General features: G+C 47.4%; 1 protein-coding gene across 7 annotated transcripts in view; it reads right to left on the bottom strand.

The window, feature by feature from the left end:
* Nucleotides 1–16525, bottom strand: part of plekhg4b (pleckstrin homology domain containing, family G (with RhoGef domain) member 4B) — a 332728-nt gene that overhangs the window by 187002 nt on the left and 129201 nt on the right. For 4 of the 7 annotated variants that reach the window (XM_078539460.1, XM_078539459.1, XM_078539461.1 and 1 more), the window contains exon 1: nucleotides 911–1177. The exons of 2 other annotated variants lie outside the window; for them this stretch is intronic. In XM_078539460.1, the coding sequence (XP_078395586.1) occupies nucleotides 911–967 (57 nt within the window). In that variant the 5' untranslated portion in view covers nucleotides 968–1177. Of the gene's footprint in view, nucleotides 1–910; nucleotides 1178–16525 lie in introns of those variants that run through there. One more of the 7 variants, XM_078539457.1, reaches the window with a different exon arrangement.

Here is a 16525-nt window from a genome sequence, read left to right as displayed (position 1 = left end):
GCGAGAGGGTCGGCTGTCGATGCCGGTCTCCCGGAATCAAAACTAAAACACAGCACACAGCAAAGATTACAGACTGCAGTGACAGCATTAAATATCTAGAGTCAGTTAGGCAAATTGGTAAGTCAATAACCATTAAGTGCCAGTCATCTTTTTGGTCTTTCAGTCAACTCCCACTTTATGGCAGCTGTGATCAAACATATTTTTGTTGCTGCTGCTCTTCCTGACGGGTGAACTTTGGCTTGGCTTGAATTAAGTTAATTCGAGTGGATGAACCTGGGGAGGAGCTAGTCCGGGAATTCTCAGCTCGCTTCCCCAGTCAGTATTCACTGCGGAAAAAACATCTCATTGCCAAACATAAACATAAACAGCCCTCTCTTAAAACTCTCAACCTCACAACCGACTTTAATCCTCCGCTCATCGTGTGACTCAATTCCACAGTAACAAGGATATCAAAAGAACATTTACCGAAGTCATCAAGGAGTATTCCGTGTAAAAACAAAATTCTAGCAGTGAATAAAATGTGACCTTGTCCTGAAACATCCCGAAACAGCTTCACCAACTCCACAAGTAACAGTTCTCATTAGCCATTCTACTCACAAAGCTGTACTGGCAGTATTGTTTATATCATGAACCGGGAGGTACAATTGTGAGCTGAGCGATACTTAAATAACCAAGGAGGAGACGTGGTTAACAACATTGTCTAAAATAATGTATTTATCTTTGTTCCTTTTGATAAAGGCTGCCCCAACATTAGCAACACTGTGCACTTTCACAAAGGATTAAGTAAGAAAATTAACAACTTGACCCACTTTATCTTCTGTTGTTGAGATTATTGAGAACAATAAACACTTGCTGTTTTACTTTCAAGTTTACTTTTTGCACCCTTTTATCGTATTATTATTCCACATACCTTTATGCTCAAATGGTTGTCAGTTTTGGTCTTCGGCGCTTGTGATCTGTGAGTCATGTTAAACAGGTTCAGCACCTAATGCCACAAAACAACATAAAATCCACTGCATGCTCTGTTCCAGTATCCTTCACATTTCCAGTTGCACTTGCACAAATCTCCTGTCATTTCTCTAGTTGCTCTCTCCCTTTTTAAAGTTTTCCACCTACAAGAACATAAACATCCTCTATTAAAGAGAACAGCAAATGACTCTCAAGGTCTGGAGTTGAACTGTGTGTTGGGAGGAACTGCAAGGCTGATTGTTTGATGAACCAACCCCGGCACTCCTGGGTTCTCTCATTATGCATACTGATGCAACTTCCTCCCCTTATTCTCAAACTTTTCAAACACTCAATGTAACCTTGCACAGCAGGAAGCCAAAGCTCATCCCTGCCACACAAAGGGGATCACAGCCTGCTTCATCCCAGGATAAGGACATACTTGCATGGTGATTTGGCTGCATTCCGTGTGATACGTTTTAACAAGAGGGTAAACCCCAATTTGCATTTATATTGTATCTTTAAATGTAAGGGAAAGAAGCCCTTTTTGAGAAAGGTTTACATAAAATGTCCCAAGACAATCCACAGGAACATTAATTTACATAATCTGACACCACCCAACATAAGGAGAGTTTAAAACAGGTGACCAAATTGGACAGAGAGTTAGGGGTTAAAGAAGGATAGAGAGTCAGAGAGGTTTAGCGAGGGGGATTCCAGGGTTTATGGCCAAGGCAGCTGAAAGCACGGCCACCAATGGTAGAACAGTTAAAATCAGGGAAATGCTGGAGGCCAGAATTGAAGAGCACAGAGATCTCTCAGGGTGGTAGGGCTGCAAGAGGTTAGAGATAGGGAGGGTTGAGGCCACGGATGGATTTGAACACAAGAATGAGAATTGTAAAATTGAGGCATTGCTGGACCTGGAGCCAAAGTAAGTCAACGAGCACAGGAGTGATGGGTGGATAGGACCTGGCTTGAGTTAGGACATGGGCGGCAGGGTTTTGGTTGTACTTGAGTTTATGGAGAGTGGAATGTGGGAAGCCAGCCAGAGGAGCATTAAAATGGTCAAGTCCGATAGTAACAAAGGTACAGCTGATAGCCTCAGCAGCAGATGAGTCGAGACAGGCTCAGTGACAGGCAATAGTACAGAGGTGAAAGTAGGCATTCTTGATGATGGAGTAGATATGTGACCATCTCAGGGCCAAATAGGACACCAAGGTTGAAGGGATCTGGTTCTACCTCAAATAAATGCTACGGAGGAAGATGTAGTGGGTGATGAAGGAACCGAGTTTCTGATGGGAGCACTAGCTCTGGCCAACTTGCCAGGGAGTGGACCAAGCTGGCAACCTGGGAAATGCCAACTTATCTAATGTGAAGGTTAAGTTAGGAATCGCACAGGTTAGCAGGCTGATCCTTGAGGCCGAAGATGAGAAACAGAGGATTCTGGGAGTGAAATCCTCCAAAGTTGCGTTGATTGACCTCAAAATAAGGGCAAAGACATCATGACCACATCCACCCCAGACTTTGGCATTGGCTGTGTAGCTCTATGTCATGCTATGGCAACCATTGCTTACATCTGGCAGGTCTTTAGTGGCATTTAGTCCCAATGCCAAAGCAGCAGATACTACTGGCCAAAGGATGCGGGAAACAGAAGAGACAAAGGGTCATGAATACAGTGGCGTTTATGGATGTTTCATTTTATCAGTGCTTAAATTCTCAGCTTGATTATAACAGGGAGGGACCAGAGCTCATAGGAAAGGTTTATTCAGGGAGATGAATATGTAATGATAGGATTTACTAAAGCAAAGAACTTATCTTTATGCAGCACCTTTTCCATCCTCAAAGATGGCTCAAAGTGCTCCGCATAAAGTGAATTACAAAGTGTAGTCACTATCGTTTTTGGGTAAGTATGGCAGCCAATGTATGCACAGCAAGATCCCACAAACAGCAATGCAATGAATGACCAGCTTCTATGTGCAGTATTTAATGGGGGTGATGGAGCTCTCACCCACTGTCTGAAGAGCTGGCCAGAGCCCACCATCTATTAGGGAAGAACTGCCAAATTAAGTGCCACTTAGGCAGCAGCTCCATTAAACAGCAGTGCCACCGGGAGACACTGGCTGCTGCTGGTACAACATCCATCCCAAAGCCGAGGATCTTCATGGATCCCGAGCCACAGGTAAGTGATAGTGGGAAGAGGGTCGCGCGATGGGGTTCGCCAAGGAGGAAGGTCGGCAGCAAGGGCACGAGGGTGGCTCTCAGCGGGTCCCCCTTTATGATGCCAGGTCCCTCAATCAGGCACTGAGAGCCTTTGAAAAGGGGACACCCCCATCCTGGAAGCCCACAAGCAACCTCAACAGTCACTGCTTGTCGCACTCCCTGAAAGGTGAACCTCCCGCCCAGCACTGTTTTTAATGAGTGTAGAGTAAATGGTTAATGGTTATTTAATCAGTCAATGATGTTCTTCATGATGTAAGCATGGCATTAGAGCAAATGACCAAGAGGCTCCAAGAGAGCAAGACACAGAACAATGTGTCCAGTGAACAAAGTACTTACCATAAGGTCTTTGTAAACAGTGTAAATAAATAGTTTCAAGAAAAACTAAATACTATCTCCAAGTCACTCATAGAGTAAGTGAAATCTCATCAAATCAATGAGACCCTTAAGCAGACGTTAATTGTTATTTTAAGGGCCTCGTTTGGCAGTGGGTTGGGAATGCTGTCCATGGGCCTTCCCGCCACAGAGTTAATCAGTGTGGAGGCAGGAAGGGGTGCCCATCCTCCACCCTCCCACATGATTAAATGCCCTCCTGCCGCCAAACATGTCACAGGGGAGGGCCTCAAATTCCCCCTTACATTTTGCAAGCTGTTAAGGCATAAATATCGTCAGGATGGTGGCATCTTTGGATTTTGTCACGGGATATTTTACATGCACCTGAGAGGGGAACGAAATCTTAACAGTTCATCCAAAAGATGGGAGCCCCAGCAGCACAGCACTCCCTCAGTGAAGTATTAAATTGTCAGCCTGGTTAGGTGCTCAAGTCTCTGAAGCGAGGGTTTGAGCCTGTGACTTTCTGCCTCTTGGGCAAGACTGTTACCCACTGAGGCATGACTGGCATCCATCTTGGTGGTGGCATCATATGTTTAGAGCTGGCAACACTGCTTTGATATAAATGTGACTCTAGAGCCACCCTCCTGCACTATCTCATGCGCCCATAATTGACCAGTGGATAGATTTTATTACACTAATTTGAGCAAAAAAAGGGAAATTGGCCCCTTAAACTAAAATTAGATAATTGCAACACATTAACAAGTGCACTGGCCCCTTAAAACATAGTGGAAAACTACCACCTAAATTGAATATGTTGATGCACATAAGCCATCTGTGTGGAAAAGAAATGTGGCCTTCAGGTTTCGTTCCCACCAACTTATTTATACAGCTTATCATAGTTTGGTCTTCAGATGGAGGCAGCAGCAATCGCAATCAGCGCTGAAGAGGCAGGAGAGGTTTATAAAGCAAGATAAACACAGAACAGGCCGGCCAGACATGTTTTTCCAAAACTTTGTGCTGTCGTTTGGTTGAAGCCATTAACCCAATCCCAGCCTGTGTGGCCATGAGGGGACATGACAAATCGTCTCAGGGACCCTGGGATAGGAAGAGGCCAAAAGTAGCCAGGTCATCATTGTCCAGGGACCCCTATACATCTTAAAGCATCACATGAGAACACAAGCAACATGGCAGTTCTACCCTCCACTATGGAATAGTGAACTTGGTATTGTGCTCAACCCTGAACTGAGTAGCTTACATTATCAAACCTGCTTCCTTCTACCTCCATAACATTACCATTTCCACCCATACCTCAATCTCTCCCAAGCTACTGAAGTCCCTATCTACAATTTTAACCCGCACAGACTCAATTACTCCAACACTCTGCTGACTGATCTTCCAACATGAATCCTCCAAAAATTCCATCTTGTGCAAAACTCAGTTGCCTGCATCCTCTCGCGTATCATGCCCCGTTCGACCATCACCTCAATCCTTGCCCACCCCAGTTATTCCTTTTCCCCGCAAGCATCCAATTTTAAAGCCTTGTCCTTAACATCAAATCCTTCCATTTCCTTGCATGTTTACATATCGCTACAACCAACTCCAGCTGTATTCCCTTCAAAATCTTTCCATCGACTGACTGTGTGCATTCCACCCTCAATGGCCCTCCTGTCTGGAATCCCCTCTCCCAAACTCTCTTCTTCTCTTTAGAACCTTTCCAAAGCCCATCTTTTCAAACTGCCCTCTCAGTCACCTCTTCTTGAATATGTTTTCTTTTTTTTCTCTTATTAAAGTCCCTTGACGCTGCACAAGTCCAAGTTGTTGTCACTAAGGGTCCTCAACACTTGAGGGTCAATAGAGGGTACTAATCAGTACCTTCAGGAGTTGAACATCGAGGGGCAAAAACTAGGAGTGGAATGGAGGAAACAAAACTAAAAGGAATAAAACTGGCAATAATTTAATGAAAAGTGATTACATTTTGTTAGGAGAGGGGAACAAGCGCGTATCATTTCAATTAGAACATCATTGGAGTTTGTCAAGAAAATAAAGAGGGTCTGTCAAACATCTTTTCATGAGGACAATACCCCTTTAATGGAAAATACAATGCCCTTACTGTGTCTATCACACACTGTTTACTTGTTGCAATTTATTCTAAACATTCAATATCCTTTTATAATCAAAACAAAACAGAACAGAGCCTGTTGTGCATGTCATGAAGCACGGTGAACTCCTCCACTCAATTCCTGCCGTCACACACTAAACCTGCATCTTTTATCAGGCTGTTTGTGAACAGTTTCTACTCCTCTCAGATCAAGCTGCAAGTACTAATCTTTTGTTTCCCACACACAATGCAAAAAGCACCATTCCCTGAACAGAGAAAACAGCACCGAGTTAAATCACATTGCCGAGTGGCAATTGGTCCAAACTGTGCAACATCCAACTGAAGTGGAGGAATACAATTGCCAGTATAAGGTTGCACCTTACAGGGCAGATTATAGTTCCCAACTCATTCGCCATTGTGTGTCCAGCACATCTATCTCTCTCCAGGTCAACACACCTGGCACTGCCCCCTGCACACTCACCAGCCCCTTGGCAAACCCTCCACACACCCACCACGCCCTCCCAATGGCATACCTGCCAACCTTACCAAACACCAACCCCTCCCCACCTCCACCCCCCCCGCCAAACAAAAAATGCATCTAACCTAACTCATCAGACAGGAATACCATGGGTTCGGGCGGAATGCCAGTTTCACACTCTGCTCAATATTAGTTCTCAGTGACTAAAGTTAGAGAAGATGTAAAACCAGTATCACACCCAATCTCATCAGTTCCTCAACAGATGGGTTGAGGCTAAAATTGCCCCCACTAGTTCCCCTGTTGTCTCCACAGATACTAGCAAACCCGCAGAATGCTTCCAGCAATTTCTGTTTTGCGTTTCAGATCTCCAGCATCTGCAGCTTTTTGCATTTTATGCTCCCCCACATTGACACTGACTCAAACTAGAATCCGGGCACCCAGTTGTAACTTGACAGCCCCATCATTCTGCTCACGCATACTGACCTCATGGGGAGAAGGTGACATAGTTGTATCGTCACTGGACTAGTAATCCGGTGATCCTCTGGGGACCCGGGTTTGAATCCCACCACAGCAGATGGTGAAATTTAAATTCAATTTCAAAAAACCTGGAATTAAAAGTCCAATGGTGATCATGAAACCATTGCTGATTGTCATAAAAACCCATCTGGTTTACTAATGCCCTTTAGGGAAGAAATCTGCCATCCTTACCTGGTCTGGCCTACAGGTGACTCCAGATCCTCAGCAATGTGGTGTTGACTCTTTTTTTAAAAAAAGCCTTCTGAACAAGGAATGAATGCTAGCCTAGCCAGCATGCTCACACCCCATGAACAAATCATTTTTTAAAAAACTGCAGCTCTGTTTCGGAGTATAGCTGAGGATTATTCTGCTGCCAATAAAAGCCCACCTTTGGTGAACTGTGAGTGGCCAATGTCCAGGGTCTAAAGAAGGTCCACTTTTATTACCGGCCAAAGCATGAGTGTCTGAAGAGACAGTTGTTCTCAGTGCCATCAGCCACTCACTCAAAGATGTGCAAGAGCAGTCTGTTGTTGATCTTCCTTTGGAGTGTTCCACCTGCTAGACAGGTTCCTGACTTCTATGCGCCCAATCTCCACATTACTGCAGCATTCAGCACACATGGGGGTTGAACCTATGCCCGACCACATCATGGTATTGTATGTTGCTCTATGCTGTGCCAAATGATGAATATCCCATGGTCACCACATGAAGAAAAGCAGAGCAGTTCTCTCTCTACAGTGTCCTGGACAATATTTATCCCTCAACCAACATCACTAAAATAGAGTATTTGTGATATTATCACATTTCTATTCATGGGGATCTCATTGTCTGCAAATTGGTTGCTGCATTCCATACATTACAATAGCGATTACAATTCAAAAGTTATTTATTGGCTGTAAAGCATGTTGTGACATCCTGAGATTCTAATGGACAACTTCTTTCTTTCTTCACATTGTTAAGCCTCACTGCCCAAGAATGACAAAGTGTTTCTGCCTTGGCTTAGATGTTCCTCCCGCATCAACCTGCCCAATAAATGTAGGTCACAGCAGTGAGACAAGACCCAGCAAGCTACCCCATTTCCCGACCTTCAGCCCATGCCACCACTTTCTCCAGGAAAATCTGCAGAGTCGGCGGGTGGGGGAGGGGGGGAAAGGTGGGCACAGCTGCCTAAAAACTGCCTGCTCTTCTTTTACCCTCAGGACAGTTGTTGTCTCACCTCTTCGGATGTGACTAAGAATTTCCCTTGGGGACAGAGACAGGGGCAGGCCTGCTGACTGGAACCCGCTCTGAATAGTTAATGATCTCTGACCTATAAAAGTGGGTTGGGAGGGGCTGTTTGCCAGGTGGAATGCCTACCCATTACCCTTATCCATTTTGTGTTGCAGCAGCAGTTCTCCAAGCTCCACAACAAAAGCTGAGGCCTCTCTTGCACTTCAGGCTGTCAACTTCCTGGAGCTATCATCACACGACCTCTCAGCTTGAATCATCACACCCCTCCCACACACTCCTGCCCTTGGTCCATTTTCCAGGCACACTGCCTTCCCACAGCCAATTGGAAAGCCAACCGTCACTTTGATATTCAATTGGATTAAGTTTAACAAATCCAATAGCCTGTGGGTCAAACAGCCTTTCATCCCCCAACATTTTTGCAATAATAAATGAAAATGAATGGGTTGTCTTATGAGGAAAAGTTGGACAGACCGGGCTTGTTTCCACTGGAGTTTAGAAGAGTGAGGACGGGTGATTTGATTGAAGTATACAAGATCTTGATCGGCTTTGACAAGGTGGACGTCGAAAGGATGTTTCCCCTTGTGGGTGAGTCCAGAATTAGGGGGCACTGTTTTAAAATTAGGGGTTGCCCTTTTAGGACAGAGATGAGGAGAATTTTTTTTCTCTCAGAGGGTTGTGCGACTTCAGAACTCTCTCCCTCAGAAGGCGGTGGAGGCGGGGTCATTGAATATTTTTAAGGCAGAGGTAGATAGATTCTTGTTAAGCAAGGGAATCAAAGGTTATCGGGGTTAGATGGGAATGTGGAATTCGAAATACAAGCAGATCAGCCATGATCTTATTGAATGGCAGAGCAGGCTCGAGGGGCTGAAGGGTCTACTCCTGTTCCTATTTCGTATGTTCTACTGTTCTTGAAATGATCAAAGGAAATTTTTTAAAAAGACCTTTTTTTTTAATGTCACTCTGGCCGGAATTTTCCCGCCCCTGTTGGCGCTGGGCATTATGGCAGGCGGGGATGGGCAATATAGAGAGAAGGCCAAAAGCCAGTTTACGCCATCATGAAACCAGTTTGTGATCGTCTGCTCCACCCGTCAATGGCGGGCCTCGTTTCCCGCTGCCGCACGTCGGGAGTGTCATTTTAATACATTTGCATCTAATTATAAGCTCTGCTCGCCGGAATCCTCCACCACATCAAATTTACCGCCCATGTCAGCGTGACTACAGAATGGCGTGCTTCATGACTGCCTTTAAAGGGCGTGCACCTGGTGACCTGAACTTCGAGGGGAACTCAGAGGTGAGTGCATACAATCTTGCACAGCGTGCATGAGCATTGGCCACAGGACATCAAGGAAGAGGCACCACGCATTCGCGGGGAGCACAGGCAAGTGGGGTAGGGGTGGGGGGGGTGAGGAAAGCTGCCATGCACTTGGAAAAGCTTGTCAAAAGTGAGCACTGTTCCGCAGCTGAGACTGTTCAGCTGCAGCTCCATTGACACGCTTAGAGTCAGGCCTCTGAAGATTTACTGCCCGCTCAAGCAACGCAAAAGCATCAAAGTGCCACCAAATGCTCGAGAAATTTTCACCACTCAGGTGGAGACTGCATATTAACATGCGTTTTAGGGAGCAGCTTAACAATTGGCCGACTTGGCAAGTTGTAGAATCCCCTTGCGAAAGGTGGCCATGGCGCAGTCACTGGTGGAGACTGCAATGTCTTTATTAAGGTTTGGACCAGTATCCATCATGGTTCAAGCTAACAGTGCAGCCTTGCAGTGTGGGTTTGGAGAATGCCTGTGCCTGAGCTGAGAGCGCAGCATGCAGTCCAATGGCCGAAGCTGCTGCCAATTGGTCAAGTGGAGTGGGGCGGAGCTTGGTGGGGTTTCGGACAGCCAATGAGCACACTACACACTGGCCAACCAAGTGATGGGCAGCACTCACCTGCATGCGTGAAGGGGCCTTCAGACTTAACCAAGGGAGGTTCTTCGTACACATATGCTAACACATGTGTCTCTCTCTTTGACCCTGCAGGAGAACATAAGGATCATGAAGCCTGGTGATTTAACAGTATTCCTCATGGCTTACAGAGAGCAGAGAAGAAGAAGAAGAGTGCAGCAGTGGTGCCTGGCTCGGCAAAGGGAGGAGCACCTCCCTCAAGATGAAGGGGCAACAGGGCCTGCTGTGCATGCAGCTGAAGATCCACAGAGAGCCGTCACTCAAAGGCGCCTCACTAGACCCAGCGTCTATAGGTGGCGCCTGTCATTCCTGCAGATGACCGAGAATCAGTATCGCTGAAGATTGCACATGTCTAAGGAACTGGTCGGTCACATGGGCCACCTGCTGCAGGATTTGGTGCCACGGGGACATGGAGACCATCCTTTGCCAGAGACCCTGAAAGTGACTGCAGCGCTCAATTTTCACACCAGTGCCTCCTTTCAGGGCTCCACAGGTGACCTGTGTGGGACCTCACAAGCCTCCACAAGTGTATCCAGGATGTCACGGATGCCATCTTCGCAAAGGCACAGAATTTGTGCATTTCACCCAGGATCAAGAAAACCAGTATTAAAGAGCATTGGGATTTGCACAGATCTCTAGTTTTCAACAAGTGCGGACTATCATCGACTGCACTCATGTAGCGCTTAGACCTCCCTGGCAACAAGCAATCAACTACGTCAACCGCAAGAGCTTCCGCTCACTGAACGTTAAGCTGGTCTGCGACTACCACAAACACATCCTACAGGTCTGTGCATGATTCTCAGGGAGCGTCCATGACTCCTACATCCTTAGCAGCTCTCAGATCCTTGACGTCTTCCAGGGTCCACAAAGGCTGCAGGGTTGGCTTCTCGGGGACAAGGGGACTCCGCAGAGGACATGGCTGATGATGCCCGTGCAACGGCCTCAGACTGTTGCAGAATGACAGTATAACGGAGCTCATGCCACAACCTGGACTTCGGTGGAGCAAACGATAGGCATTTTGAAAATGAGGTTCTGGTGCCTCGACACGTCCGGTGGAGCCCTGCAATAACAGTCACCAGAGGGTGTCGCACATCATCGTCGCTTGCTGCCGCTCCACAACCTGGTGCTGCAAAGGGGGGAGGACTTGGCTGAGGAGGAGATGGAGGAGCTGCATGCTTCCTCCTATGAGGAGGACATTGAAAGGGATGACAGTGATGAGGTCCTCAAAAGCGAGGTTGCCTGCAATGAGGCCATCACACAGGCCAGGCGAGGCAGGCGCGCTTGGGAGGCCCTCATAGCCTCTAGATTAGTGGAGGATGATGACGAGATGCAGTGAGGACAGTCCAGACATCCTCACTTTGCATCTATGGATGTTTGGTTCCTGTGTGGCTCATGGCAGCGCACATACCCTCAGTGGTCATGGAGATGCACTGGAGGCCCTGACGATCACTAGCTTCCAGGAGGATGATGATGACATGCAGTGAGGACATTACATAGATCTTCACATTGCCTCTGAGAATGTCTGACTCCTGTCTGGCTGAGGGCAGCTCGCTCTGTGATCAGGGTCATATCATGGAGATGCAGCCTACAGCACCTGACCCCTTCAGGAGCACAGCATCACTGGTCACAGATGGTGGAGAGATGGGGGCCAGCCCCACCACAAAGGTGCTGAGAGCACACAGAGAGAATGACGGAACTCTGTGACGCCTGCCCATGACATTTTGGCAGCAATGACAAGCAACATCGAGGTGCAGGTATCACTGATGTGTCCAGTGAGTTTGAAGCCGGACCATCACTTTGGTCTGTAGGTTACACACTGCACAGGGAAAAGGCCTAGGACTGAGACACCTGCCTTTATCTTGTGCAGGGACCAAGGATTCACATCTGAGTAACACAAACACTGCTCATCATAACGACGAGCCATAGAAGGGAGGCATTCTTGGGAATTTATTTATAGTAGTCAAACATTATGTACAAGTGATTAACACCCGTGCCTAGACTGTGCAGCTACATCTTCTTAACCTTCCTAACCCTCCCGCTACATCTTGGTGCTCCCCCGACATCCACAGCGGAGGTGGAGGTAGCCTGCTGACTGCTACACCCTGTCTGTGATGACCTTGGCAGGTGTCCTCTAGAGGGCTGAGACTTGGAGGCCTGCTTTCGGGGTCCTGCTGTGTGGCAGTGGAACCCTCCTCAGCCTGTGGAGCTGGAGCTACTGGTGTCACCGGAAGAGGGGATTCAGATGGGCCGGATACTCCCAGAGTCACTTGGATGGATGGCCCCGGGATGTGCACCTGCTGATCCTCCTCCTTATGGGTGCCCAAGGGACCCTGGCTGACTCCTCGAGGAGAAGGGGAACCTGAAGTGAGACTGAGCTGCCATGCACCCCTCTTGTGTACATATTGTTGGAGGCCAACTATGGTGTCAGTGATGGAGTTCAGCCCACCCAGCAGTGCAGGACCGATGTCCTGGACCAAGGTGTCCATGACGTCCACCATCCTACCGGTGTTGACCTCAGTGCATTGACATTCGGGCACCAGCACCTCAGCTTGAAGGCGGACAGACTCATCCATCGTACCTTGCAATCTGAGGAGTGCAGCAGACATCCCTTCCTGATGTTCCCGAGCTTGCCTTTGCAGCTCCTGCAACTGAGATATAGCCGAGTCCAGAGTTTCCTCCTTTGACTCAGACTCAGGAGATTCCAGGCCTCCAGCAGTCCTCTGAGTGCCGGAAACCTGGAAGTCCCTGCCGCTGCCTTCTGTGGATCAGACAGTGCAATGTGTTCACCAGATTGCGACCCGGAGGCTACTCTAGAACTAGGACCTGCTGAAGTATGTGTCTCTGCGCTGGTGGAGGATGTGGGTGAGCGCTGCGATGGGTCTTCAATTAGGGTGTCATCAGATTCTTCCTTCGAGGTGTCTTCGGGGCTTGAGTCAGGGACCTGGCTTGTGAACCACTTGCTGCTTCCCAGATGTGCGTGTGAAAGCAAGGGGAGATAATTAGTGCTTGGCAGTGGCCTGTGAAACAGGACACACCACTCAGCATGGTTGTCTGGTGGATGTTGCACTACTGGATCCTCACTTGGTTGAGCACCGTCAACCTCACCGTCAACCTCACCGTCAGCACAGGAACAGTCCAGATCCTCACCGGCCAGCTGGATGGCTCTGTTTTCAAAGTCTGTGAGGACTCTGATGCCAGGCATTCCTCCACCAGCCTGCGACCTCTTCCTGTTGTTGTGTGCCAGCTTGTCCTGCAAGAAGACAGATAGGGAGAGTGTAAGCAGGATGCTTGCCAGGCCAGATGAGAAGGATGCCTGTCATGTGTGGGTGGTGAGTGGTGCCATGGATGGGATGTGGACACGATCCGCAGGACAGATGAAGGTGTGTGTGAGAGAGTGGATGGTGATGTCCCTTGAACTGGCAGTGAGTGAGATCCCTGTGGATGTGTAGTGAGTTTTTGAGTGTGTGAGGGGAGAATAATGAGAAGAGTGACTTACCCTGGCAGAATGAAAGGGATCATTCATCCTCTTCCGGCACTGGATGGCTGTCCTCTATTGCAGGGCATTGGCGCTGACCACCACTGCCACCATGCTGCATTGGTGACCTTGTTTGATGGTCTTCGCTCAGAATAGGGGTAGAGGACTTCATGGTGAGCCTCCACTGCATCCAATAGGTGCTCGAAGGAGGCGTGGCTAAATTTGGGGGCAGCATGTTTCCCCACTTTGGCAGCCATGACTTTGCTGCAGTTTCTGATCCCTTAGAGAGTTCTAGCTCTATGCAGGAGCGACCTTTAATTAAAGCGCCTGGATTTCTGACAGCCTGAGGTGACAGTGGGGTGGGCAAATCAGAGGCCACCCCACCAGCGATCCAGCATGTTACCCTGGAATGCATTATGAATGAAGCAGGACATGTCGGGAATGGGACAACATGGTGCGAAAAGACTCCATTGCAGCCGGTGGGTAAAATGCCCTTTTTCCCCACGCGCTACTGCACCTTGTGCCAATCTGGGACGATTCCACCCTATAATTTCTCTTCAGGTCTCCTCACTCACCAGTGCTGTGGAGATTAGTCTTCAGTTTGTGGAGGCTGTAGGCAAGTCCTGGACAATTGGCAGCCCCTCCTGCCCTAGGCATCCTGCCCAATTCTCCTCCTGAAACCTGCTCCCCACTAATTACTTGACTGCCACGTGCCCACGGTGTAAATGGTCCCAGGGTGTGTTTAACATAGACTGCTGGAATCGAGGCCTCTAGGAACTTTCATACCATGTACAACCATGTACAGGTATAACAGATAAGCACGAGGCACCTTCCAGAGCTGCCTCTACCTGAGCTCTGATCACACGTGATCTGACATCACTGATGATGTATGTTAGCTATTAGCATAATAGCTATGAACCCTTTATACTACACCATGGACTGTTCCTTTGTTTCCCTCAGATGGCCTTCTGCTGACCGCTGTCCAGCTGCTGCTTCGACCCTCCCCAAGCAACAACTTGAATTTATATAGCGCCTTTAAAGTTGTAAACATCAGAGGGCACTTTACAGAAGCATTATCAGTTAAACACCGAGCCACATAAGGTATTTGGGGTAAGTTTTAAGAAGCATCTTAAATGGAGGAGGAGAGAGGAAGGTGGAAAGGCTGGCGAGGGGATTCAAGAGGGTTTTAGCAGTTGGCTCCTAGTGGTGGGGGTGAAGGAAGTGGGCAATGTCCAAGAAGACAGAATTGGGGGAACATGATTCTCAGGGATAACATGACTGGGGGTGTTTACAGGGATAGGGAGGAGTAAAACCATGGAGGGATTTGAACACAAGAATGTGAACCTTAAATAAAAAGCGGGGGTTCATGTGGCCATCTCAGGTCCATGACATCTCTCAAGTCATCAGCTGCACCAAATATCCTTCCCACTAATAGCAGCTCAAAAGTTGCTTTAATTGCCGTATGTCCAAAGATGATTTATATGTCTAGCGCATCAGTAATCCCTTTATAAACTTAATAAATGTGGCTCCACAGCTCTTAGTCTCTCCACATCGAATAAACCATGTTCAAAGTTCACTTAACATGTTAGCGTTTAAAATGTTCACTAGGTGGAGGCCATTCTGCAAGAATGAAGAAATAGTTTGGGGGAAGAGAAACATTATCCATGGGATACATTATACAGATGGATGTAATTTATGGATGCACGATTATATTGACATAGTTAAAATAATGCAGAATTTGGACCTAATTCAGTTATCCACTTAATTCATGTGAAGATCACCCAAGTATCAGCTGCGATCTTTTAAGACATAGTATTTGTTGATTCTCAAATTGCACATCTCAGAGAGTGCAAATGCCAGGAAACTCCGGGTGTTACACTTTAGAAAATACCGTATATCATCCTTCATGGGAGAGCCTCACTCCACTCACCACAAGAACAAAGACTCCCACCTGTGAAACCTTCCTTAAAACCTACCTCTTAGGCAATGGTTCTTGCCACATCCCTCACACTCCTGCTCAGATCTGGCCCACAGCTAGAGAAGTGGCTTACATAGAAATATAGACATAGAAAATAGGAGCAGGAGTAGGCCATTCGGCCCTTCAAGTCTGCTCCGCCATTCATTATGATCATGGCTGATCATGCAACTCAATAGCCTGCTCCCACTTTCTCCCCATATCTTTTGATCCTTTTCGCCCCAAGAGCTATATCTAACTCCTTCTTGAAAACATGCAATGTTTTGCCCTCAGCTACTTTCTGTGGTAGCGAATTCCACAGGCTCACCACTCTCTAGGTGAAGACATTTCTCCTCATCTCAGTCGTAAATGGTCTACCCCATATCCTCACACTGTGGCCCCTGGTTCTGGACTCCCCCACCATTGGGAACATCCTTCCTGCATCTACCCTGTCTAGTCCTGTTAGAATTTTATAGATTTCTATGAAAGCCCCCCTCTTTCTTCTGAACTCCAGCAAATATAATCCTAACCAACTCAATCTGTCCTCATATGTCAGTCCCGCCGTCCCAGAAATCAGTCGGGTAAACCTTTGCTGCACTCCCTCTATAGCAAGAACATCCTTCCTCAGGTAAGGAGACCAAAACTGCACACAATATTCCAGGTGTGGTCTCACCAAGGCCCTGTACAATTGCAGCAAGACATCCCTGCTCCTGTACTCGAATCCTCTCACTATGAAGGCCAACATACCATTTGCCTTCTTTACCGCCCGCTGCACCTGCATGCTTACCTTCAGTGACTGGTGGACGAGGACATTCCCCTCTCTCAATTTATAGCCATTCAGATAATAATCTGCCTTCCTGTTTTTGCTACCAAAATGGATAACCTCACATTTATCCACATTATACTACATCTGCCATGCATTTGTCCACTCACTCAGCTTGTCCAAATCACACTGAAGCATCTCTGAATCCTCCTCACAGCTCACCCTCCCACCCAGCTTTGTGTCATCTGCAAATTTGGAGATATTACATTTAGTTCCCTCATCTAAATCATTAATATATATTTTGAATAGCTGGGGTCCCAGCACTGATCCCTGCAGTACCCCACTAGTCACTGCCTGCCATTCGGAAAAAGACCCATTCATTCCTATTCTTTGTTTCCTGTCTGCCAACCAGTTTTCTATCCATCTCAATACGTTACCCCCCAGTCCCATGCACTTTAATTTTACATGCTAATCTCTTATGTGGGACTTTGTCAAAAGCCTTCTGAAAGTCCAAATAAACCACATCCACTGGCTCCCCCTCATCAAGTCTACTAGTTACATCCTCGAAAAATT

This window comes from Cetorhinus maximus, chromosome 3, assembly GCF_964194155.1.
Source record: "Cetorhinus maximus chromosome 3, sCetMax3.hap1.1, whole genome shotgun sequence".
In the NCBI taxonomy this organism is placed as follows: Eukaryota; Metazoa; Chordata; class Chondrichthyes; order Lamniformes; family Cetorhinidae; genus Cetorhinus; species Cetorhinus maximus.
The sequence above is the reverse complement of the archived record's forward strand: the minus strand, read 5'-3'. Positions and strand labels throughout refer to the sequence as shown.